This window comes from Pleurodeles waltl, chromosome 12 (genome assembly GCF_031143425.1).
Source record: "Pleurodeles waltl isolate 20211129_DDA chromosome 12, aPleWal1.hap1.20221129, whole genome shotgun sequence".
Classification (NCBI taxonomy): domain Eukaryota; kingdom Metazoa; phylum Chordata; class Amphibia; order Caudata; family Salamandridae; genus Pleurodeles; species Pleurodeles waltl.
The window spans coordinates 40,728,386-40,753,001 of NC_090451.1; the positions used below are offsets into that span (position 1 = coordinate 40,728,386).

The following is a 24,616-nucleotide window of genomic DNA, read 5'->3' on the forward strand; positions in this document are numbered from 1 at the left end:
TCACAAAAGCTTTTACCACTCAGAATCTTCCTAGTAGTAAAAGGGATTTTGTACATTGAGAAAAGTAAGTCTCTTCACATTTGTAAACCCTGTGGTATTGTGAATTGCAAGGTTTGCAGCTGCAAAGGGATCTGTACATCTTGCCCTGTGTGGTTGTAGGGTAGGACGTGCATCTAAAGTAAACATGGTACTTTGTCAGTTGAACACTTATCTTTTGAAACTTCTAAAGTAAGAATCAAGTGTGAAATACCTTCAGCAACAAGACCTAAAGTGATTCATCCTTTTTGCTTGAGTTCCTCAAATACTATCTTCTGTTGTGACAAAGGAGATCTGAAGATAAACATGTTATTGTTAATCATGGCTTGCTTTAATCGGGAGCAATTTTCCATTGAAAACGATGCCCAGGATTTTGTGCATGTTTCGCTAAGTTTTGATTTACTGCTTCTGGCACCTCATCTCCCATGTGGTCTTGTGCCCTTGGTTAGCGTTTTATTTAAACTATTTTTGTCCCTCTTTATAGAACTATTAATGTACTGATTCCAAAAGCGGTTCTGCGTGTTGCACAAATCAAATCCCCTTGTAAAGCTGTTCACCATTTTTCCCTGTGGTTTGCTCATTGTTTATAGGAACCCACACACTCTTATTCCTCAGGTTCTGGTTATGCACGGCCTATCGTTGATGGGTTTGTGGCACATGATAATGCCTTTGGAGTGAGTGAGGCCAAGTGCATGGACACCGGGGCACATGCCCATCACAGCAGCATACCAGGTAGAACCACATTTTTGTTTTTTTTAAATGTGGCTCTCCTGATATCAGCGTGATTTCAATGGCCATTCTCAGTACAGAGACAGATCCTCGTTAATTAATCTCTACAGCTGCCAAAGGTTGGTATTGTTTCTTCTTCATTGAATGAGTGAATAGTGCATCCAACAAACTGATTCAAATCTGATGACAATCTGTTCAGATGTAGGTGCCAAGATAAGGTTCAAGATGCCCCCATTTTTGACATGTTGTTGCAGTGACTGACCTGGTCCCTAAGATATTATTGTTAATTCGAGACCTGTCGCTGCATTGCAGTCTTCAGCTTACATGCATATACATGATCCTACCTTTACCACAGGGCTGGACAGCCCTTCTGTTCCATCGGGGGTTTCCCCGGTGGACTGGAGCCATAGAGGCCTCTTTGTGAAGTCGTTTCTGGTGCCTCTGCTACTTTCTCTGAATCCTCCAGGTTAGTACAGCAGGTGCGGGAGAGGAAAGAAAGATGAGAGAACAAAGGGTGTGTGGCTAGTTTGGATATTTTTGCCAGGGCTGATTGTGGTTCCCTGTCCAGCCCTGTTCATCCTTGTGTCCTTTAGAGGATTCAAAGATTCTGCCATACAATACGAGTGCCAGATGCCGGGCCAGAGAAATCATACATTCTCTGGACTAGAGAGAAGTGTGAGTGTATCTCGCCAGTGCAGCTCGTGGGCTTGTCAGGGTACGTAAGGTATAGGTCAGCGATTATCATGTAAATTGGATGGCCAGTATGGGTGGGTTCTCCCTTGTTTTCTTCTGAACAAATCTGAACATTGAAAATGAATTGGGCACCTTTGTTGTATGAGTTTAACATTACATTGCTTCCTAATCTCTAGTTGTGATCTGTAGGAAGTTGGCTCTGTATGTGCTATTTCAAAGTAAGGAATAGCATGCACAGAGTCCAAGGGTTCCCCTTAGAGGTAAAATAGTGGTAAAAATAGATAATACTAATGCTCTATTTTGTGGTAGTGTGGTCGAGCAGTAGGCTTATCCAAGGAGTAGTGTTAAGCATTTGTTGTACATACACATAGACAATAAATGAGGTACACACACTCAGAGACAAATCCAGCCAATAGGTTTTTGTATAGAAAAATATCTTTTCTTAGTTTATTTTAAGAACCACAGGTTCAAATTCTACATGTAATATCTCATTCGAAAGGTATTGCAGGTAAGTACTTTAGGAACTTCAAATCATAAAAATTGCATGTATACTTTACAAGTTATTGACAAATAGCTGTTTTAAAAGTGGACACTTAGTGCAATTTTCACAGTTCCTGGGGGAGGTAAGTTTTTGTTAGTTTTACCAGGTAAGTAAGACACTTACAGGGTTCAGTTCTTGGTCCAAGGTAGCCCACCGTTGGGGGTTCAGAGCAACCCCAAAGTCACCACACCAGCAGCTCAGGGCCGGTCAGGTGCAGAGTTCAAAGTGGTGCCCAAAACACATAGGCTAGAATGGAGAGAAGGGGGTGCCCCGGTTCCGGTCTGCTTGCAGGTAAGTACCCGCGTCTTCGGAGGGCAGACCAGGGGGGTTTTGTAGGGCACCGGGGGGGACACAAGCCCACACAGAAATTTCACCCTCAGCGGCGCGGGGGCGGCCGGGTGCAGTGTAGAAACAAGCGTCGGGTTCGCAATGTTAGTCTATGAGAGATCTCGGGATCTCTTCAGCGCTGCAGGCAGGCAAGGGGGGGATTCCTCGGGGAAACCTCCACTTGGGCAAGGGAGAGGGACTCCTGGGGGTCACTTCTCCAGTGAAAGTCCGGTCCTTCAGGTCCTGGGGGCTGCGGGTGCAGGGTCTCTCCCAGGCGTCGGGACTTTAGGTTCAAAGAGTCGCGGTCAGGGGAAGCCTCGGGATTCCCTCTGCAGGCGGCGCTGTGGGGGCTCAGGGGGGACAGGTTTTGGTACTCACAGTATCAGAGTAGTCCTGGGGTCCCTCCTGAGGTGTTGGATCGCCACCAGCCGAGTCGGGGTCGCCGGGTGCAGTGTTGCAAGTCTCACGCTTCTTGCGGGGAGCTTGCAGGGTTCTTTAAAGCTGCTGGAAACAAAGTTGCAGCTTTTCTTGGAGCAGGTCCGCTGTCCTCGGGAGTTTCTTGTCTTTTCGAAGCAGGGGCAGTCCTCAGAGGATGTCGAGGTCGCTGGTCCCTTTGGAAGGCGTCGCTGGAGCAGGATCTTTGGAAGGCAGGAGACAGGCCGGTGAGTTTCTGGAGCCAAGGCAGTTGTCGTCTTCTGGTCTTCCTCTGCAGGGGTTTTTCAGCTAGGCAGTCCTTCTTCTTGTAGTTGCAGGAATCTAATTTTCTAGGGTTCAGGGTAGCCCTTAAATACTAAATTTAAGGGCGTGTTTAGGTCTGGGGGGTTAGTAGCCAATGGCTACTAGCCCTGAGGGTGGGTACACCCTCTTTGTGCCTCCTCCCAAGGGGAGGGGGTCACAATCCTAACCCTATTGGGGGAATCCTCCATCTGCAAGATGGAGGATTTCTAAAAGTCAGAGTCACCTCAGCTCAGGACACCTTAGGGGCTGTCCTGACTGGCCAGTGACTCCTCCTTGTTGCTTTCTTTGTTCCCTCCAGCCTTGCCGCCAAAAGTGGGGGCCGTGGCCGGAGGGGGCGGGCAACTCCACTAAGCTGGAGTGCCCTGCTGGGCTGTGACAAAGGGGTGAGCCTTTGAGGCTCACCGCCAGGTGTTACAGCTCCTGCCTGGGGGAGGTGTTAGCATCTCCACCCAGTGCAGGCTTTGTTACTGGCCTCAGAGTGACAAAGGCACTCTCCCCATGGGGCCAGCAACATGTCTCTGGTGTGGCAGGCTGCTGGAACTAGTCAGCCTACACAGACAGTCGGTTAAGCTTCAGGGGGCACCTCTAAGGTGCCCTCTGGGGTGTGTTTTGCAATAAAATGTACACTGGCATCAGTGTGCATTTATTGTGCTGAGAAGTTGGATACCAAACTTCCCAGTTTTCAGTGTAGCCATTATGGTGCTGTGGAGTTCGTGTAAAACAGACTCCCAGACCATATACTCTTATGGCTACCCTGCACTTACAATGTCTAAGGTTTTGTTTAGACACTGTAGGGGCACAGTGCTCATGCACTGGTACCCTCACCTATGGTATAGTGCACCCTGCCTTAGGGCTGTAAGGCCTGCTAGAGGGGTGTCTTACCTATACTGCATAGGCAGTGAGAGGCTGGCATGGCACCCTGAGGGGAGTGCCATGTCGACTTACTCATTTTGTTCTCACTAGCACACACAGGCTTGTAAGCAGTGTGTCTGTGCTGAGTGAGGGGTCTCTAGGGTGGCATAAGACATGCTGCAGCCCTTAGAGCCCTTCCTTGGCATCAGGGCCCTTGGTACTAGAAGTACCAGTTACAAGGGACTTATCTGAATGCCAGGGTGTGCCAATTGTGGATACAATGGTACATTTTAGGTGAAGGAACACTGGTGCTGGGGCCTGGTTAGCAGGGTCCCAGCACTCTTCTCAGTCAAGTCAGCATCAGTATCAGGCAAAAAGTGGGGGGTAACTGCAACAGGGAGCCATTTCTTTACACAAGCCCCCCCCAGCCCACAGGCCAGGAGACTCAGCCCAAGCTGGGAGAGTCTTCCTAGTCTGTCAGGCGAGGAAGAGTAGGAGAAATAGGCTGGTTAGTTGCAGGGCCTACTCTGCCTTACATCCTTCTGTTCAGGTCATTCCCTTTGGGGAACTGACCTACTTCCACAGTGATAGGACCTAGTCTGAATTGCCTCTTGTCTGCCTCTTCAATGTCTCCACCCATTCTTTCTATTTTGGTCTTAGAGGTATCCACCTCTGCTAACCTTATCTTGGCCAGGGTTACCCCTAGCTTACCCAGAGAGGTTACCCAGAGCTGGAGTAACCCCACCATGACTAATAGGGTCAGGGGGCCTAACTTGCTATTTGGCATGGGGTCAGACCACCATGCTAAGGATAATGCAGCCATAAAGGCTAACACCCAGCAGAGGCCACTGACAGCTGTCAGTGCCCAGAACCACACCTTTAGCTCTTCACCTAAAAGGGAAGGGGCTAAGTTACAGGCCTCTTTGGGTTCAGGTTGCCTGTCTGCTGTATTAGAGTGGGGGGTTACCACATCTTGTAGTAAACACCCTTCTTCCACTCTTTCTTCTGTTAGCTGAGGAGCCACCCACTCAGGTTTAACAGTTGCCTGACTAGCCAGGACTTCTTGTGGGTCAGGTTGGACTTTATCAGGGCCATTTTTGGAGTTCTCCCCTACTGGAGCAGAATCTCCTTGGCTTGCTGTAACCTTGGCTAAAGGTTGTCCACCCTTCCTACTCTGTTTTCTTTTCTTCTTCTTCTGGGGCCTGCTTGCATTTACTGCAGAGGCAGGCACTCCAGAATCCTTGGGAGAGGACTGGCACTGGACCAGTTCCTCTCTTGGGCTCTGACTAACCTCTGGGTAGTCATTTCCAAGGAGACAATCAAGGGGGAGGTCTGTACTGACTACTACCCTTCTCCAGCTAAGAGTGCCACCCACTTCTATGGGCACTAAAGCCACAGGCCTCTTAGTGACCCTGTCTAGGCTAACTCTTACCCTGGCAGTCTCACCTGGGATGTACTGGTTTGAGAGCACCAGCCTGTCATGCACAATAGTGTGACTGGCACAAGTGTCTCTCAGGGCAGTGGTTGGGATTCCATTCACCAGTAGGTGGTGGAAGTGTCTACTTCCCTCTGGAATCTCCAACTCACCTGTTGGGCCCTGTTTCCAGTTGAAGGCTATGAAGACCTCCTCGTCTGAGGAGTCATCTCCCATGGCTACACTGGTTACCCCTGGAATTTTGTTCTGGGGTTTGTTTTTGGGACAAGAAGTGTCCTTGGTGTGGTGCCCAGACTGTTTACAGTTGTGGCACCATGCCTTAGTGGCATCCCAGTTCTTACCCTGGTACCCACCTTTGTTTTGGGTTGTGTCTTGGGGCCCACCCACCTGTTCTGGTTTTTGGGGGCCTACAGAGGACTCTTTTTCTTTGTTTCTAGTGTCACCCACTTTCTCCTGGGGAGTTTTTGTAACCCCTTTCTTTTGGTCACCCCCAGTGGAAGTTTTGGTTACCCTAGTCTTGACCCAGTGGTCTGCCTTCTTTCCCAATTCTTGGGGAGAAATTGGACCTAGGTCTACCAGATACTGATGCAACTTTTCATTGAAGCAGTTACTTAAAATGTGTTCTTTCATAAACAAATTATAAAGCCCAACATAGTCACACACTTCATTTCCAGTTAACCAACCATCTAGTGTTTTTACTGAGTAGTCTACAAAATCAACCCAGGTCTGGCTCGAGGATTTTTGAGCCCCCCTGAATCTAATTCTATACTCCTCAGTGGAGAATCCAAAGCCCTCAATCAGGGTACCCTTCATGAGGTCATAAGATTCTGCATCTTTTCCAGAGAGTGTGAGGAGTCTATCCCTACACTTTCCAGTGAACATTTCCCAAAGGAGAGCACCCCAGTGAGATCTGTTTACTTTTCTGGTTACACAAGCCCTCTCAAAAGCTGTGAACCATTTGGTGATGTCATCACCATCTTCATATTTAGTTACAATCCCTTTAGGGATTTTCAACATGTCAGGAGAATCTCTGACCCTATTTATATTGCTGCCACCATTGATGGGTCCTAGGCCCATCTCTTTTCTTTCCCTTTCTATGGCTAGGAGCTGCTTTTCCAAAGCCAATCTTTTGACCATCCTGGCTAACAGGGGGTCATCTTCACTGGAGTTATCCTCAGTGATTTCAGAGGTGTTGGTCTCTCCTGTGAGGGAACCAGCATCTCTGACTATTATTTTTGGAATCAGGGTTTGAGGGACCCTGTTCTCCCTAGATAGGACTGGTAGGGGGGAATTTTCCTCCAAGTCACTATCCTCTTCCTCTGAGTTGCTACCCTCAGAGGGGTTGGCCTTTTCAAACTCTGCCAAAAGCTCCTGGAGCTGTATTTTGGTAGGTTTGGGGCCCATTGTTATTTTCTTTATTTTACAGAGTGACCTTAGCTCCCTCATCTTAAGATGGAGGTAAGGTGTGGTGTCGAGTTCCACCACAGTCACATCTGTGCTAGACATTTTGCTTCTAAAAGTTGGAATACTTTTTAAGAATCTACAACTGGTTCTAGAATCTAATTCAAACTTTTACAAACTTTTAAACTCTAAAAGAAATGCTAAACAGGATCTAACACAAGGCCCTAGCAGGTCTTTTAAGAATTTAGAAAACTTTTCAAATTGCAAAAATCAATTTCTAATGACAATTTTGGAATTTGTCGTGTGATCAGGTATTGGCTGAGTAGTCCAGCAAATGCAAAGTCTTGTACCCCACCGCTGATCCACCAATGTAGGAAGTTGGCTCTGTATGTGCTATTTCAAAGTAAGGAATAGCATGCACAGAGTCCAAGGGTTCCCCTTAGAGGTAAAATAGTGGTAAAAATAGATAATACTAATGCTCTATTTTGTGGTAGTGTGGTCGAGCAGTAGGCTTATCCAAGGAGTAGTGTTAAGCATTTGTTGTACATACACATAGACAATAAATGAGGTACACACACTCAGAGACAAATCCAGCCAATAGGTTTTTGTATAGAAAAATATCTTTTCTTAGTTTATTTTAAGAACCACAGGTTCAAATTCTACATGTAATATCTCATTCGAAAGGTATTGCAGGTAAGTACTTTAGGAACTTCAAATCATAAAAATTGCATGTATACTTTACAAGTTATTGACAAATAGCTGTTTTAAAAGTGGACACTTAGTGCAATTTTCACAGTTCCTGGGGGAGGTAAGTTTTTGTTAGTTTTACCAGGTAAGTAAGACACTTACAGGGTTCAGTTCTTGGTCCAAGGTAGCCCACCGTTGGGGGTTCAGAGCAACCCCAAAGTCACCACACCAGCAGCTCAGGGCCGGTCAGGTGCAGAGTTCAAAGTGGTGCCCAAAACACATAGGCTAGAATGGAGAGAAGGGGGTGCCCCGGTTCCGGTCTGCTTGCAGGTAAGTACCCGCGTCTTCGGAGGGCAGACCAGGGGGGTTTTGTAGGGCACCGGGGGGGACACAAGCCCACACAGAAATTTCACCCTCAGCGGCGCGGGGGCGGCCGGGTGCAGTGTAGAAACAAGCGTCGGGTTCGCAATGTTAGTCTATGAGAGATCTCGGGATCTCTTCAGCGCTGCAGGCAGGCAAGGGGGGGATTCCTCGGGGAAACCTCCACTTGGGCAAGGGAGAGGGACTCCTGGGGGTCACTTCTCCAGTGAAAGTCCGGTCCTTCAGGTCCTGGGGGCTGCGGGTGCAGGGTCTCTCCCAGGCGTCGGGACTTTAGGTTCAAAGAGTCGCGGTCAGGGGAAGCCTCGGGATTCCCTCTGCAGGCGGCGCTGTGGGGGCTCAGGGGGGACAGGTTTTGGTACTCACAGTATCAGAGTAGTCCTGGGGTCCCTCCTGAGGTGTTGGATCGCCACCAGCCGAGTCGGGGTCGCCGGGTGCAGTGTTGCAAGTCTCACGCTTCTTGCGGGGAGCTTGCAGGGTTCTTTAAAGCTGCTGGAAACAAAGTTGCAGCTTTTCTTGGAGCAGGTCCGCTGTCCTCGGGAGTTTCTTGTCTTTTCGAAGCAGGGGCAGTCCTCAGAGGATGTCGAGGTCGCTGGTCCCTTTGGAAGGCGTCGCTGGAGCAGGATCTTTGGAAGGCAGGAGACAGGCCGGTGAGTTTCTGGAGCCAAGGCAGTTGTCGTCTTCTGGTCTTCCTCTGCAGGGGTTTTTCAGCTAGGCAGTCCTTCTTCTTGTAGTTGCAGGAATCTAATTTTCTAGGGTTCAGGGTAGCCCTTAAATACTAAATTTAAGGGCGTGTTTAGGTCTGGGGGGTTAGTAGCCAATGGCTACTAGCCCTGAGGGTGGGTACACCCTCTTTGTGCCTCCTCCCAAGGGGAGGGGGTCACAATCCTAACCCTATTGGGGGAATCCTCCATCTGCAAGATGGAGGATTTCTAAAAGTCAGAGTCACCTCAGCTCAGGACACCTTAGGGGCTGTCCTGACTGGCCAGTGACTCCTCCTTGTTGCTTTCTTTGTTCCCTCCAGCCTTGCCGCCAAAAGTGGGGGCCGTGGCCGGAGGGGGCGGGCAACTCCACTAAGCTGGAGTGCCCTGCTGGGCTGTGACAAAGGGGTGAGCCTTTGAGGCTCACCGCCAGGTGTTACAGCTCCTGCCTGGGGGAGGTGTTAGCATCTCCACCCAGTGCAGGCTTTGTTACTGGCCTCAGAGTGACAAAGGCACTCTCCCCATGGGGCCAGCAACATGTCTCTGGTGTGGCAGGCTGCTGGAACTAGTCAGCCTACACAGACAGTCGGTTAAGCTTCAGGGGGCACCTCTAAGGTGCCCTCTGGGGTGTGTTTTGCAATAAAATGTACACTGGCATCAGTGTGCATTTATTGTGCTGAGAAGTTGGATACCAAACTTCCCAGTTTTCAGTGTAGCCATTATGGTGCTGTGGAGTTCGTGTAAAACAGACTCCCAGACCATATACTCTTATGGCTACCCTGCACTTACAATGTCTAAGGTTTTGTTTAGACACTGTAGGGGCACAGTGCTCATGCACTGGTACCCTCACCTATGGTATAGTGCACCCTGCCTTAGGGCTGTAAGGCCTGCTAGAGGGGTGTCTTACCTATACTGCATAGGCAGTGAGAGGCTGGCATGGCACCCTGAGGGGAGTGCCATGTCGACTTACTCATTTTGTTCTCACTAGCACACACAGGCTTGTAAGCAGTGTGTCTGTGCTGAGTGAGGGGTCTCTAGGGTGGCATAAGACATGCTGCAGCCCTTAGAGCCCTTCCTTGGCATCAGGGCCCTTGGTACTAGAAGTACCAGTTACAAGGGACTTATCTGAATGCCAGGGTGTGCCAATTGTGGATACAATGGTACATTTTAGGTGAAGGAACACTGGTGCTGGGGCCTGGTTAGCAGGGTCCCAGCACTCTTCTCAGTCAAGTCAGCATCAGTATCAGGCAAAAAGTGGGGGGTAACTGCAACAGGGAGCCATTTCTTTACACAAGCCCCCCCCAGCCCACAGGCCAGGAGACTCAGCCCAAGCTGGGAGAGTCTTCCTAGTCTGTCAGGCGAGGAAGAGTAGGAGAAATAGGCTGGTTAGTTGCAGGGCCTACTCTGCCTTACATCCTTCTGTTCAGGTCATTCCCTTTGGGGAACTGACCTACTTCCACAGTGATAGGACCTAGTCTGAATTGCCTCTTGTCTGCCTCTTCAATGTCTCCACCCATTCTTTCTATTTTGGTCTTAGAGGTATCCACCTCTGCTAACCTTATCTTGGCCAGGGTTACCCCTAGCTTACCCAGAGAGGTTACCCAGAGCTGGAGTAACCCCACCATGACTAATAGGGTCAGGGGGCCTAACTTGCTATTTGGCATGGGGTCAGACCACCATGCTAAGGATAATGCAGCCATAAAGGCTAACACCCAGCAGAGGCCACTGACAGCTGTCAGTGCCCAGAACCACACCTTTAGCTCTTCACCTAAAAGGGAAGGGGCTAAGTTACAGGCCTCTTTGGGTTCAGGTTGCCTGTCTGCTGTATTAGAGTGGGGGGTTACCACATCTTGTAGTAAACACCCTTCTTCCACTCTTTCTTCTGTTAGCTGAGGAGCCACCCACTCAGGTTTAACAGTTGCCTGACTAGCCAGGACTTCTTGTGGGTCAGGTTGGACTTTATCAGGGCCATTTTTGGAGTTCTCCCCTACTGGAGCAGAATCTCCTTGGCTTGCTGTAACCTTGGCTAAAGGTTGTCCACCCTTCCTACTCTGTTTTCTTTTCTTCTTCTTCTGGGGCCTGCTTGCATTTACTGCAGAGGCAGGCACTCCAGAATCCTTGGGAGAGGACTGGCACTGGACCAGTTCCTCTCTTGGGCTCTGACTAACCTCTGGGTAGTCATTTCCAAGGAGACAATCAAGGGGGAGGTCTGTACTGACTACTACCCTTCTCCAGCTAAGAGTGCCACCCACTTCTATGGGCACTAAAGCCACAGGCCTCTTAGTGACCCTGTCTAGGCTAACTCTTACCCTGGCAGTCTCACCTGGGATGTACTGGTTTGAGAGCACCAGCCTGTCATGCACAATAGTGTGACTGGCACAAGTGTCTCTCAGGGCAGTGGTTGGGATTCCATTCACCAGTAGGTGGTGGAAGTGTCTACTTCCCTCTGGAATCTCCAACTCACCTGTTGGGCCCTGTTTCCAGTTGAAGGCTATGAAGACCTCCTCGTCTGAGGAGTCATCTCCCATGGCTACACTGGTTACCCCTGGAATTTTGTTCTGGGGTTTGTTTTTGGGACAAGAAGTGTCCTTGGTGTGGTGCCCAGACTGTTTACAGTTGTGGCACCATGCCTTAGTGGCATCCCAGTTCTTACCCTGGTACCCACCTTTGTTTTGGGTTGTGTCTTGGGGCCCACCCACCTGTTCTGGTTTTTGGGGGCCTACAGAGGACTCTTTTTCTTTGTTTCTAGTGTCACCCACTTTCTCCTGGGGAGTTTTTGTAACCCCTTTCTTTTGGTCACCCCCAGTGGAAGTTTTGGTTACCCTAGTCTTGACCCAGTGGTCTGCCTTCTTTCCCAATTCTTGGGGAGAAATTGGACCTAGGTCTACCAGATACTGATGCAACTTTTCATTGAAGCAGTTACTTAAAATGTGTTCTTTCATAAACAAATTATAAAGCCCAACATAGTCACACACTTCATTTCCAGTTAACCAACCATCTAGTGTTTTTACTGAGTAGTCTACAAAATCAACCCAGGTCTGGCTCGAGGATTTTTGAGCCCCCCTGAATCTAATTCTATACTCCTCAGTGGAGAATCCAAAGCCCTCAATCAGGGTACCCTTCATGAGGTCATAAGATTCTGCATCTTTTCCAGAGAGTGTGAGGAGTCTATCCCTACACTTTCCAGTGAACATTTCCCAAAGGAGAGCACCCCAGTGAGATCTGTTTACTTTTCTGGTTACACAAGCCCTCTCAAAAGCTGTGAACCATTTGGTGATGTCATCACCATCTTCATATTTAGTTACAATCCCTTTAGGGATTTTCAACATGTCAGGAGAATCTCTGACCCTATTTATATTGCTGCCACCATTGATGGGTCCTAGGCCCATCTCTTTTCTTTCCCTTTCTATGGCTAGGAGCTGCTTTTCCAAAGCCAATCTTTTGACCATCCTGGCTAACAGGGGGTCATCTTCACTGGAGTTATCCTCAGTGATTTCAGAGGTGTTGGTCTCTCCTGTGAGGGAACCAGCATCTCTGACTATTATTTTTGGAATCAGGGTTTGAGGGACCCTGTTCTCCCTAGATAGGACTGGTAGGGGGGAATTTTCCTCCAAGTCACTATCCTCTTCCTCTGAGTTGCTACCCTCAGAGGGGTTGGCCTTTTCAAACTCTGCCAAAAGCTCCTGGAGCTGTATTTTGGTAGGTTTGGGGCCCATTGTTATTTTCTTTATTTTACAGAGTGACCTTAGCTCCCTCATCTTAAGATGGAGGTAAGGTGTGGTGTCGAGTTCCACCACAGTCACATCTGTGCTAGACATTTTGCTTCTAAAAGTTGGAATACTTTTTAAGAATCTACAACTGGTTCTAGAATCTAATTCAAACTTTTACAAACTTTTAAACTCTAAAAGAAATGCTAAACAGGATCTAACACAAGGCCCTAGCAGGTCTTTTAAGAATTTAGAAAACTTTTCAAATTGCAAAAATCAATTTCTAATGACAATTTTGGAATTTGTCGTGTGATCAGGTATTGGCTGAGTAGTCCAGCAAATGCAAAGTCTTGTACCCCACCGCTGATCCACCAATGTAGGAAGTTGGCTCTGTATGTGCTATTTCAAAGTAAGGAATAGCATGCACAGAGTCCAAGGGTTCCCCTTAGAGGTAAAATAGTGGTAAAAATAGATAATACTAATGCTCTATTTTGTGGTAGTGTGGTCGAGCAGTAGGCTTATCCAAGGAGTAGTGTTAAGCATTTGTTGTACATACACATAGACAATAAATGAGGTACACACACTCAGAGACAAATCCAGCCAATAGGTTTTTGTATAGAAAAATATCTTTTCTTAGTTTATTTTAAGAACCACAGGTTCAAATTCTACATGTAATATCTCATTCGAAAGGTATTGCAGGTAAGTACTTTAGGAACTTCAAATCATAAAAATTGCATGTATACTTTACAAGTTATTGACAAATAGCTGTTTTAAAAGTGGACACTTAGTGCAATTTTCACAGTTCCTGGGGGAGGTAAGTTTTTGTTAGTTTTACCAGGTAAGTAAGACACTTACAGGGTTCAGTTCTTGGTCCAAGGTAGCCCACCGTTGGGGGTTCAGAGCAACCCCAAAGTCACCACACCAGCAGCTCAGGGCCGGTCAGGTGCAGAGTTCAAAGTGGTGCCCAAAACACATAGGCTAGAATGGAGAGAAGGGGGTGCCCCGGTTCCGGTCTGCTTGCAGGTAAGTACCCGCGTCTTCGGAGGGCAGACCAGGGGGGTTTTGTAGGGCACCGGGGGGGACACAAGCCCACACAGAAATTTCACCCTCAGCGGCGCGGGGGCGGCCGGGTGCAGTGTAGAAACAAGCGTCGGGTTCGCAATGTTAGTCTATGAGAGATCTCGGGATCTCTTCAGCGCTGCAGGCAGGCAAGGGGGGGATTCCTCGGGGAAACCTCCACTTGGGCAAGGGAGAGGGACTCCTGGGGGTCACTTCTCCAGTGAAAGTCCGGTCCTTCAGGTCCTGGGGGCTGCGGGTGCAGGGTCTCTCCCAGGCGTCGGGACTTTAGGTTCAAAGAGTCGCGGTCAGGGGAAGCCTCGGGATTCCCTCTGCAGGCGGCGCTGTGGGGGCTCAGGGGGGACAGGTTTTGGTACTCACAGTATCAGAGTAGTCCTGGGGTCCCTCCTGAGGTGTTGGATCGCCACCAGCCGAGTCGGGGTCGCCGGGTGCAGTGTTGCAAGTCTCACGCTTCTTGCGGGGAGCTTGCAGGGTTCTTTAAAGCTGCTGGAAACAAAGTTGCAGCTTTTCTTGGAGCAGGTCCGCTGTCCTCGGGAGTTTCTTGTCTTTTCGAAGCAGGGGCAGTCCTCAGAGGATGTCGAGGTCGCTGGTCCCTTTGGAAGGCGTCGCTGGAGCAGGATCTTTGGAAGGCAGGAGACAGGCCGGTGAGTTTCTGGAGCCAAGGCAGTTGTCGTCTTCTGGTCTTCCTCTGCAGGGGTTTTTCAGCTAGGCAGTCCTTCTTCTTGTAGTTGCAGGAATCTAATTTTCTAGGGTTCAGGGTAGCCCTTAAATACTAAATTTAAGGGCGTGTTTAGGTCTGGGGGGTTAGTAGCCAATGGCTACTAGCCCTGAGGGTGGGTACACCCTCTTTGTGCCTCCTCCCAAGGGGAGGGGGTCACAATCCTAACCCTATTGGGGGAATCCTCCATCTGCAAGATGGAGGATTTCTAAAAGTCAGAGTCACCTCAGCTCAGGACACCTTAGGGGCTGTCCTGACTGGCCAGTGACTCCTCCTTGTTGCTTTCTTTGTTCCCTCCAGCCTTGCCGCCAAAAGTGGGGGCCGTGGCCGGAGGGGGCGGGCAACTCCACTAAGCTGGAGTGCCCTGCTGGGCTGTGACAAAGGGGTGAGCCTTTGAGGCTCACCGCCAGGTGTTACAGCTCCTGCCTGGGGGAGGTGTTAGCATCTCCACCCAGTGCAGGCTTTGTTACTGGCCTCAGAGTGACAAAGGCACTCTCCCCATGGGGCCAGCAACATGTCTCTGGTGTGGCAGGCTGCTGGAACTAGTCAGCCTACACAGACAGTCGGTTAAGCTTCAGGGGGCACCTCTAAGGTGCCCTCTGGGGTGTGTTTTGCAATAAAATGTACACTGGCATCAGTGTGCATTTATTGTGCTGAGAAGTTGGATACCAAACTTCCCAGTTTTCAGTGTAGCCATTATGGTGCTGTGGAGTTCGTGTAAAACAGACTCCCAGACCATATACTCTTATGGCTACCCTGCACTTACAATGTCTAAGGTTTTGTTTAGACACTGTAGGGGCACAGTGCTCATGCACTGGTACCCTCACCTATGGTATAGTGCACCCTGCCTTAGGGCTGTAAGGCCTGCTAGAGGGGTGTCTTACCTATACTGCATAGGCAGTGAGAGGCTGGCATGGCACCCTGAGGGGAGTGCCATGTCGACTTACTCATTTTGTTCTCACTAGCACACACAGGCTTGTAAGCAGTGTGTCTGTGCTGAGTGAGGGGTCTCTAGGGTGGCATAAGACATGCTGCAGCCCTTAGAGCCCTTCCTTGGCATCAGGGCCCTTGGTACTAGAAGTACCAGTTACAAGGGACTTATCTGAATGCCAGGGTGTGCCAATTGTGGATACAATGGTACATTTTAGGTGAAGGAACACTGGTGCTGGGGCCTGGTTAGCAGGGTCCCAGCACTCTTCTCAGTCAAGTCAGCATCAGTATCAGGCAAAAAGTGGGGGGTAACTGCAACAGGGAGCCATTTCTTTACACAAGCCCCCCCCCAGCCCACAGGCCAGGAGACTCAGCCCAAGCTGGGAGAGTCTTCCTAGTCTGTCAGACGAGGAAGAGTAGGAGAAATAGGCTGGTTAGTTGCAGGGCCTACTCTGCCTTACATCCTTCTGTTCAGGTCATTCCCTTTGGGGAACTGACCTACTTCCACAGTGATAGGACCTAGTCTGAATTGCCTCTTGTCTGCCTCTTCAATGTCTCCACCCATTCTTTCTATTTTGGTCTTAGAGGTATCCACCTCTGCTAACCTTATCTTGGCCAGGGTTACCCCTAGCTTACCCAGAGAGGTTACCCAGAGCTGGAGTAACCCCACCATGACTAATAGGGTCAGGGGGCCTAACTTGCTATTTGGCATGGGGTCAGACCACCATGCTAAGGATAATGCAGCCATAAAGGCTAACACCCAGCAGAGGCCACTGACAGCTGTCAGTGCCCAGAACCACACCTTTAGCTCTTCACCTAAAAGGGAAGGGGCTAAGTTACAGGCCTCTTTGGGTTCAGGTTGCCTGTCTGCTGTATTAGAGTGGGGGGTTACCACATCTTGTAGTAAACACCCTTCTTCCACTCTTTCTTCTGTTAGCTGAGGAGCCACCCACTCAGGTTTAACAGTTGCCTGACTAGCCAGGACTTCTTGTGGGTCAGGTTGGACTTTATCAGGGCCATTTTTGGAGTTCTCCCCTACTGGAGCAGAATCTCCTTGGCTTGCTGTAACCTTGGCTAAAGGTTGTCCACCCTTCCTACTCTGTTTTCTTTTCTTCTTCTTCTGGGGCCTGCTTGCATTTACTGCAGAGGCAGGCACTCCAGAATCCTTGGGAGAGGACTGGCACTGGACCAGTTCCTCTCTTGGGCTCTGACTAACCTCTGGGTAGTCATTTCCAAGGAGACAATCAAGGGGGAGGTCTGTACTGACTACTACCCTTCTCCAGCTAAGAGTGCCACCCACTTCTATGGGCACTAAAGCCACAGGCCTCTTAGTGACCCTGTCTAGGCTAACTCTTACCCTGGCAGTCTCACCTGGGATGTACTGGTTTGAGAGCACCAGCCTGTCATGCACAATAGTGTGACTGGCACAAGTGTCTCTCAGGGCAGTGGTTGGGATTCCATTCACCAGTAGGTGGTGGAAGTGTCTACTTCCCTCTGGAATCTCCAACTCACCTGTTGGGCCCTGTTTCCAGTTGAAGGCTATGAAGACCTCCTCGTCTGAGGAGTCATCTCCCATGGCTACACTGGTTACCCCTGGAATTTTGTTCTGGGGTTTGTTTTTGGGACAAGAAGTGTCCTTGGTGTGGTGCCCAGACTGTTTACAGTTGTGGCACCATGCCTTAGTGGCATCCCAGTTCTTACCCTGGTACCCACCTTTGTTTTGGGTTGTGTCTTGGGGCCCACCCACCTGTTCTGGTTTTTGGGGGCCTACAGAGGACTCTTTTTCTTTGTTTCTAGTGTCACCCACTTTCTCCTGGGGAGTTTTTGTAACCCCTTTCTTTTGGTCACCCCCAGTGGAAGTTTTGGTTACCCTAGTCTTGACCCAGTGGTCTGCCTTCTTTCCCAATTCTTGGGGAGAAATTGGACCTAGGTCTACCAGATACTGATGCAACTTTTCATTGAAGCAGTTACTTAAAATGTGTTCTTTCATAAACAAATTATAAAGCCCAACATAGTCACACACTTCATTTCCAGTTAACCAACCATCTAGTGTTTTTACTGAGTAGTCTACAAAATCAACCCAGGTCTGGCTCGAGGATTTTTGAGCCCCCCTGAATCTAATTCTATACTCCTCAGTGGAGAATCCAAAGCCCTCAATCAGGGTACCCTTCATGAGGTCATAAGATTCTGCATCTTTTCCAGAGAGTGTGAGGAGTCTATCCCTACACTTTCCAGTGAACATTTCCCAAAGGAGAGCACCCCAGTGAGATCTGTTTACTTTTCTGGTTACACAAGCCCTCTCAAAAGCTGTGAACCATTTGGTGATGTCATCACCATCTTCATATTTAGTTACAATCCCTTTAGGGATTTTCAACATGTCAGGAGAATCTCTGACCCTATTTATATTGCTGCCACCATTGATGGGTCCTAGGCCCATCTCTTTTCTTTCCCTTTCTATGGCTAGGAGCTGCTTTTCCAAAGCCAATCTTTTGACCATCCTGGCTAACAGGGGGTCATCTTCACTGGAGTTATCCTCAGTGATTTCAGAGGTGTTGGTCTCTCCTGTGAGGGAACCAGCATCTCTGACTATTATTTTTGGAATCAGGGTTTGAGGGACCCTGTTCTCCCTAGATAGGACTGGTAGGGGGGAATTTTCCTCCAAGTCACTATCCTCTTCCTCTGAGTTGCTACCCTCAGAGGGGTTGGCCTTTTCAAACTCTGCCAAAAGCTCCTGGAGCTGTATTTTGGTAGGTTTGGGGCCCATTGTTATTTTCTTTATTTTACAGAGTGACCTTAGCTCCCTCATCTTAAGATGGAGGTAAGGTGTGGTGTCGAGTTCCACCACAGTCACATCTGTGCTAGACATTTTGCTTCTAAAAGTTGGAATACTTTTTAAGAATCTACAACTGGTTCTAGAATCTAATTCAAACTTTTACAAACTTTTAAACTCTAAAAGAAATGCTAAACAGGATCTAACACAAGGCCCTAGCAGGTCTTTTAAGAATTTAGAAAACTTTTCAAATTGCAAAAATCAATTTCTAATGACAATTTTGGAATTTGTCGTGTGATCAGGTATTGGCTGAGTAGTCCAGCAAATGCAAAGTCTTGTACCCCACCGCTGATCCACCAATGTAGGAAGTTGGCTCTGTATGTGCTATTTCAAAGTAAGGAATAGCATGCACAGAGTCCAAGGGTTCCCCTTAGAGGTAAAATAGTGGTAAAAATAGATAATACTAATGCTCTATTTTGTGGTAGTGTGGTCGAGCAGTAGGCTTATCCAAGGAGTAGTGTTAAGCATTTGTTGTACATACACATAGACAATAAATGAGGTACACACACTCAGAGACAAATCCAGCCAATAGGTTTTTGTATAGAAAAATATCTTTTCTTAGTTTATTTTAAGAACCACAGGTTCAAATTCTACATGTAATATCTCATTCGAAAGGTATTGCAGGTAAGTACTTTAGGAACTTCAAATCATAAAAATTGCATGTATACTTTACAAGTTATTGACAAATAGCTGTTTTAAAAGTGGACACTTAGTGCAATTTTCACAGTTCCTGGGGGAGGTAAGTTTTTGTTAGTTTTACCAGGTAAGTAAGACACTTACAGGGTTCAGTTCTTGGTCCAAGGTAGCCCACCGTTGGGGGTTCAGAGCAACCCCAAAGTCACCACACCAGCAGCTCAGGGCCGGTCAGGTGCAGAGTTCAAAGTGGTGCCCAAAACACATAGGCTAGAATGGAGAGAAGGGGGTGCCCCGGTTCCGGTCTGCTTGCAGGTAAGTACCCGCGTCTTCGGAGGGCAGACCAGGGGGGTTTTGTAGGGCACCGGGGGGGACACAAGCCCACACAGAAATTTCACCCTCAGCGGCGCGGGGGCGGCCGGGTGCAGTGTAGAAACAAGCGTCGGGTTCGCAATGTTAGTCTATGAGAGATCTCGGGATCTCTTCAGCGCTGCAGGCAGGCAAGGGGGGGATTCCTCGGGGAAACCTCCACTTGGGCAAGGGAGAGGGACTCCTGGGGGTCACTTCTCCAGTGAAAGTCCGGTCCTTCAGGTCCTGGGGGCTGCGGGTGCAGGGTCTCTCCCAGGCGTCGGGACTTTAGGTTCAAAGAGTCGCGGTCAGGGGAAGCCTCGGGATTCCCTCTGCAGGCGGCGCTGTGGGGGCTCAGGGGGGACAGGTTTTGGTACTCACAGTATCAGAGTAGTCCTGGGGTCCCTCCTGAGGTGTTGGATCGCCACCAGCCGAGTCGGGGTCGCCGGGTGCAGTGTTGCAAGTCTCACGCTTCTTGCGGGGAGCTTGCAGGGTTCTTTAAAGCTGCTGGAAACAAAGTTGCAGCTTTTCTTGGAGCAGGTCCGCTGTCCTCGGGAGTTTCTTGTCTTTTCGAAGCAGGGGCAGTCCTCAGAGGATGTCGAGGTCGCTGGTCCCTTTGGAAGGCGTCGCTGGAGCAGGATCTTTGGAAGGCAGGAGACAGGCCGGTGAGTTTCTGGAGCCAAGGCAGTTGTCGTCTTCTGGTCTTCCTCTGCAGGGGTTTTTCAGCTAGGCAGTCCTTCTTCTTGTAGTTGCAGGAATCTAATTTTCTAGGGTTCAGGGTAGCCCTTAAATACTAAATTTAAGGGCGTGTTTAGGTCTGGGGGGTTAGTAGCCAATGGCTACTAGCCCTGAGGGTGGGTACACCCTCTTTGTGCCTCCTCCCAAGGGGAGGGGGTCACAATCCTAACCCTATTGGGGGAATCCTCCATCTGCAAGATGGAGGATTTCTAAAAGTCAGAGTCACCTCAGCTCAGGACACCTTAGGGGCTGTCCTGACTGGCCAGTGACTCCTCCTTGTTGCTTTCTTTGTTCCCTCCAGCCTTGCCGCCAAAAGTGGGGGCCGTGGCCGGAGGGGGCGGGCAACTCCACTAAGCTGGAGTGCCCTGCTGGGCTGTGACAAAGGGGTGAGCCTTTGAGGCTCACCGCCAGGTGTTACAGCTCCTGCCTGGGGGAGGTGTTAGCATCTCCACCCAGTGCAGGCTTTGTTACTGGCCTCAGAGTGACAAAGGCACTCTCCCCATGGGGCCAGCAACATGTCTCTGGTGTGGCAGGCTGCTGGAACTAGTCAGCCTACACAGACAGTCGGTTAAGCTTCAGGGGGCACCTCTAAGGTGCCCTCTGGGGTGTGTTTTGCAATAAAATGTACACTGGCATCAGTGTGCATTTATTGTGCTGAGAAGTTGGATACCAAACTTCCCAGTTTTCAGTGTAGCCATTATGGTGCTGTGGAGTTCGTGTAAAACAGACTCCCAGACCATATACTCTTATGGCTACCCTGCACTTACAATGTCTAAGGTTTTGTTTAGACACTGTAGGGGCACAGTGCTCATGCACTGGTACCCTCACCTATGGTATAGTGCACCCTGCCTTAGGGCTGTAAGGCCTGCTAGAGGGGTGTCTTACCTATACTGCATAGGCAGTGAGAGGCTGGCATGGCACCCTGAGGGGAGTGCCATGTCGACTTACTCATTTTGTTCTCACTAGCACACACAGGCTTGTAAGCAGTGTGTCTGTGCTGAGTGAGGGGTCTCTAGGGTGGCATAAGACATGCTGCAGCCCTTAGAGCCCTTCCTTGGCATCAGGGCCCTTGGTACTAGAAGTACCAGTTACAAGGGACTTATCTGAATGCCAGGGTGTGCCAATTGTGGATACAATGGTACATTTTAGGTGAAGGAACACTGGTGCTGGGGCCTGGTTAGCAGGGTCCCAGCACTCTTCTCAGTCAAGTCAGCATCAGTATCAGGCAAAAAGTGGGGGGTAACTGCAACAGGGAGCCATTTCTTTACATGATCTATACATGACACTCTGGAAGCAGCCAGTCGTTGCTTTCAGGATATCCTTTTTCAGGAAACGGGTTTTTGTCCCCTGACTTGCGTCTGCATGGGGAATATGGCAAGATGTCTCTTTTGGTGGTCACCCGGTAGGCTTTTGTATTCTCTAGATCTGTACTGTCTCCCATCTCTTCCCCCTACTGGAATCCACTGACACCCTTGATGCACCACTTGTGCCACTATAACTGAGCTCTAGTAGAAGAGGCCTGAATGCTCCTTCTTGGAGACTCCTCCTTTCTTGTTAGATCGCCAGCTTCTTACACTTTCAGCCAGCTTCTTTACATGTGCTTCCATTATATGGCTATTCAGCACAGCTCAGATCAGCTAGTTCAGGCCATGCACTGCACATGCAACGTGTACTTCACTGTCCCAGCCCAATGTATGACGTGTGAGTGAGAAAAAAAAGACCTCCCGCCTTCTATGAGGATTCAGACGGGATTCATTCCCATCTTCTTACTTTAACCAACATTTGTACCTTCACATTGGACAAAGAGAATGTATTAAAATTTACTGTCAAAGATAAGATTTTAGCCTCTGCTTCAGATTGCTGTGTGAAGGTGCTCTCTCAAGCCTGAACCTGGTACTCTCTTGCCAAAGAATCAGGAAGGCTCCTTGCCAAAGAAAGGGCTGGTTGCCTCTCAAAACAGTTTAGTAATGTGCTCTTGTTAATTTCATTTCATTTTTTCTGTAGTCTGTGCACAGACTTGTAATGCTTTCAATTAATGCAATGAGTACGGTAGAGTGCTTGTTTTTGCTCATACTTGGTCTTCACACGTTTTATACTCTCTTAATGAATTACCCCTCATTGTGAAAGACCCATAGTTTTGTAATACTTTCTCTTAAAGGCAGTTGTACATCATCGGGTCTTCGGCTGAGCACAGGGGCGCTGTTGTTTGACATGGCACTCAACCATATCTTTGCTATACCTGCTACTTCTGGTCATCCTTAAACCTGAAGAGGGTATGCCGCTTTCAATCCTCAGTAAACCACCGCTAACCAACTAACTAACATAGGAAGTATTGGGGAACGGTAAAGCTAAAGCTTGGGAACTTTCATCTGTATTTATGTCTCAAAAGTTGAACCTTAGAGAAAGTATGGATTCAATCCTCTCAAAATTCATGTGTCCCAAGTAGTTTTTCTTGCAATTTACCTTTTCTTCCTTGCCATCCTTTTTCCATACATGATATCATTTTGAATTCAGTTTGTGCCACTTTCTACTTAATGTGAAATATAATCCTCTTCTGGTATTTTTTCTCTCCTATTCCCGAGTTTGCATTTGTTTATATTTAAAACAACAAAGCGAGAAGTGTCCCATAATCTTTCCTCTTTTACTGTTCATTATCACCATTATTCTTTGTCTTAATGAATCCTCTCCTCCTTGTTATCGCTATTGCTTTCCCATACTCTTCAGGATTTTCAGCTACTCAAGTCTAGTGTGTGTAGTACATTTTTTCTGGCTTTTGTCATGCCATGCTTTTGTCTCCAGGTTTTTAACTGTTCATCAATCCCCAGTTTCCAAAATGTATCTACCTGATGTTCATCATTCCTATGTACTGTGTGTTCATTACTCTTCTCTTTATAAAATTAATTCTTATTTTCCTTAATGTCCATCACTCATCAGTTCTCAATTTACATTTATCCTCCTTCTGTTTTCAATCAGTTCTGTCAATGATTTTATTCTATTTCTTTCTTAATTGCCATTCCTTTCCCTGATTTCTTTCACTCACCTTGCCCTACTTAGTATGAATTACCTCCCTCTAGGATTCTAGGCAGTCAGATGAGACAGTTAGTGCCCTTCAGCCAATTACAGGAGTCTGAGGCAGGTGTAGTCACCACCAATACATTAGTGACACATTTACAGTTAGGGAGAGATGTTCTGAATCTGGAAAGGGACGCCGTGTGAGAAAGGGACAGCCAGTCCACTGCTGAAATTATTTTACTTTTTCTAAATTCCCTAGTTCAGGCTTCCTCTGTGTGGAATCAAAATTCTAGATGAGCCAAAAGGGAAATAAAACCACCTCTTCTGAATTGAAACTTTTTAAACCCAGCAAATGGGGCTGTCCTGTCGCTCTGTGGCAGGAAGATACCACCCTTCCAAACTTGGGAACCATTTGTCATCTTAATACATTATGGGGTCTGTCATCTGGCCCATTTAATTCGAACCTTTGGTACCAGGGTTCCTGCCAATAAGAGTGACTGAGCATCCTACCCAGCAAAAGGAAAGGTTACGTTTAAAAAACATTGTTTACTAAAAGGGGGGCAGTTTGTAAGCTGAACACTGTGTGTGTTTGTGTGCGTGTGTGTATATGAATGATAGAGAATTTACGTTGGGTTAATCTACAGGACCCATTCAATAAGTCTAAAATGCATAATCCATCTGTGGTAGACATGTTCTGTCTTGTGGCTTCAGCTTTCTGATTTTCAGTTTTAACTATGAAACCCAGCAACATTTTATATTTCTCAGTTCATGATGTATGACTCTGCTGGCGAATTAGTTTGCAGTTCTGTAAATCTGCAGCAGTTTCGCTGATTTGTGGTTTCAAAAAGTTACTCTGGTTAGCTTTTAAAATCATTGACAACGCATGAAGAAAGCTAATCATTCCTTTAATACTACAGAGTTGCCACCTCCGTAGAGGATAGCACGGCTGTTACGGAGGTGCAGTCTGCCCAACGCATTAAAGAGTGAAGTTGTGAATGGAACTTCACATCCAGCTCTTGAGGTATGTCACTAGCTTTGTTACAGGGATATTGTTGGCTGTTTTTGTGATTGATTGGTCTTTTCTGAATGAAAAGATTTCCTTTTAAAAAAATATGATTTTGACTATCCCCCCCAAAAAGTTGTCCATATTCACAGCCCAAATATTTGTATCCCATTGCTTCATTTGGCTACCAATCACATGAATACATTTTTGTTATACAGGTAAAATACAGAAGAGTTAGTTTGATCCCTCAAATTACATCTTATTGCCTTAATTTCCTGTATAAGTAGAAGTGACCTGGCTCCATCAGGTTTTGTTTCTTTTAAAAATACCTATTTCCCTATGTTTGACCCCTCTTATGACCTAAACTTAACTTGGTTAAAAAATAAAATACAAGCCTTCACTCTATGGGTTGTACTAAAGGATCTGTCCCACCACTGCCTTTTCTATTCATTGACAGTACTGCTGGCCCACCTGTTAGACAGAGGATGACCCTGTGATGCTGGGAAACACTGAAGTACTTCATGGGGATTGTCTCAAAAACAGACAAACAGTTTAGTGCAAGTAATAGGACCACATCATCTCTACCTATAATCATAAAACGTAAATCTGAGAAAAGTTACTAGTTAATCTGAAATAAGAGATTAAATAAAATGTAAATACAATTTCATTAAATGACGAATAACTTTTTTTTTCAATTTCAGAATCTCTAACATCAAGCCTACCTGTTTAGGAAAAAAGACAACTTTTCCTTCAGTCCTATGTATATGTTTGGTTTCAGAAATCAAATGTTCTGCCTCTACAGTTTGTTTTATAACTGTGGGTATTCCAGTAGTCACTAGTGGAAGAAGCTTATTTCATTGTATGACAATACAGTTTTAATAAAACTCTTTAAAAACATGGAGGCCCTGTTCATTGCTTTCGAGTCATTTTGTTCCATTACCAAGTTTGTTTTCTCAGAAATGCTATGAACTTTTTCTTCCTGTGCAAGGGGGTGACAATATTTCTTTCTATCTCACCGCAAGACTGCAGTGTCCTGGAGCATTCTACAGCAAGAGATCTCACCCTTTGACTCAACTGGATTGCTATAGCTCACCTGTGGTTA

The 24,616-nt window shown here is 47.6% G+C and overlaps 1 protein-coding gene across 1 annotated transcript in view; it reads left to right on the forward strand.

Moving 5' to 3' along the window:
• Positions 1 to 24,411, forward strand: part of LOC138267428 (SURP and G-patch domain-containing protein 2-like) — a 156,370-nt gene extending 131,959 nt beyond the window's left edge. The window contains exons 10-11 of the mRNA XM_069216360.1: positions 23,429 to 23,532; positions 24,216 to 24,411. Of these exons, the coding sequence (XP_069072461.1) occupies positions 23,429 to 23,498 (70 nt within the window). The 3' untranslated portion in view covers positions 23,499 to 23,532; positions 24,216 to 24,411. The remainder of the gene's footprint in view (positions 1 to 23,428; positions 23,533 to 24,215) is intronic.
• Positions 24,412 to 24,616: the final 205 nt, after the last annotated feature.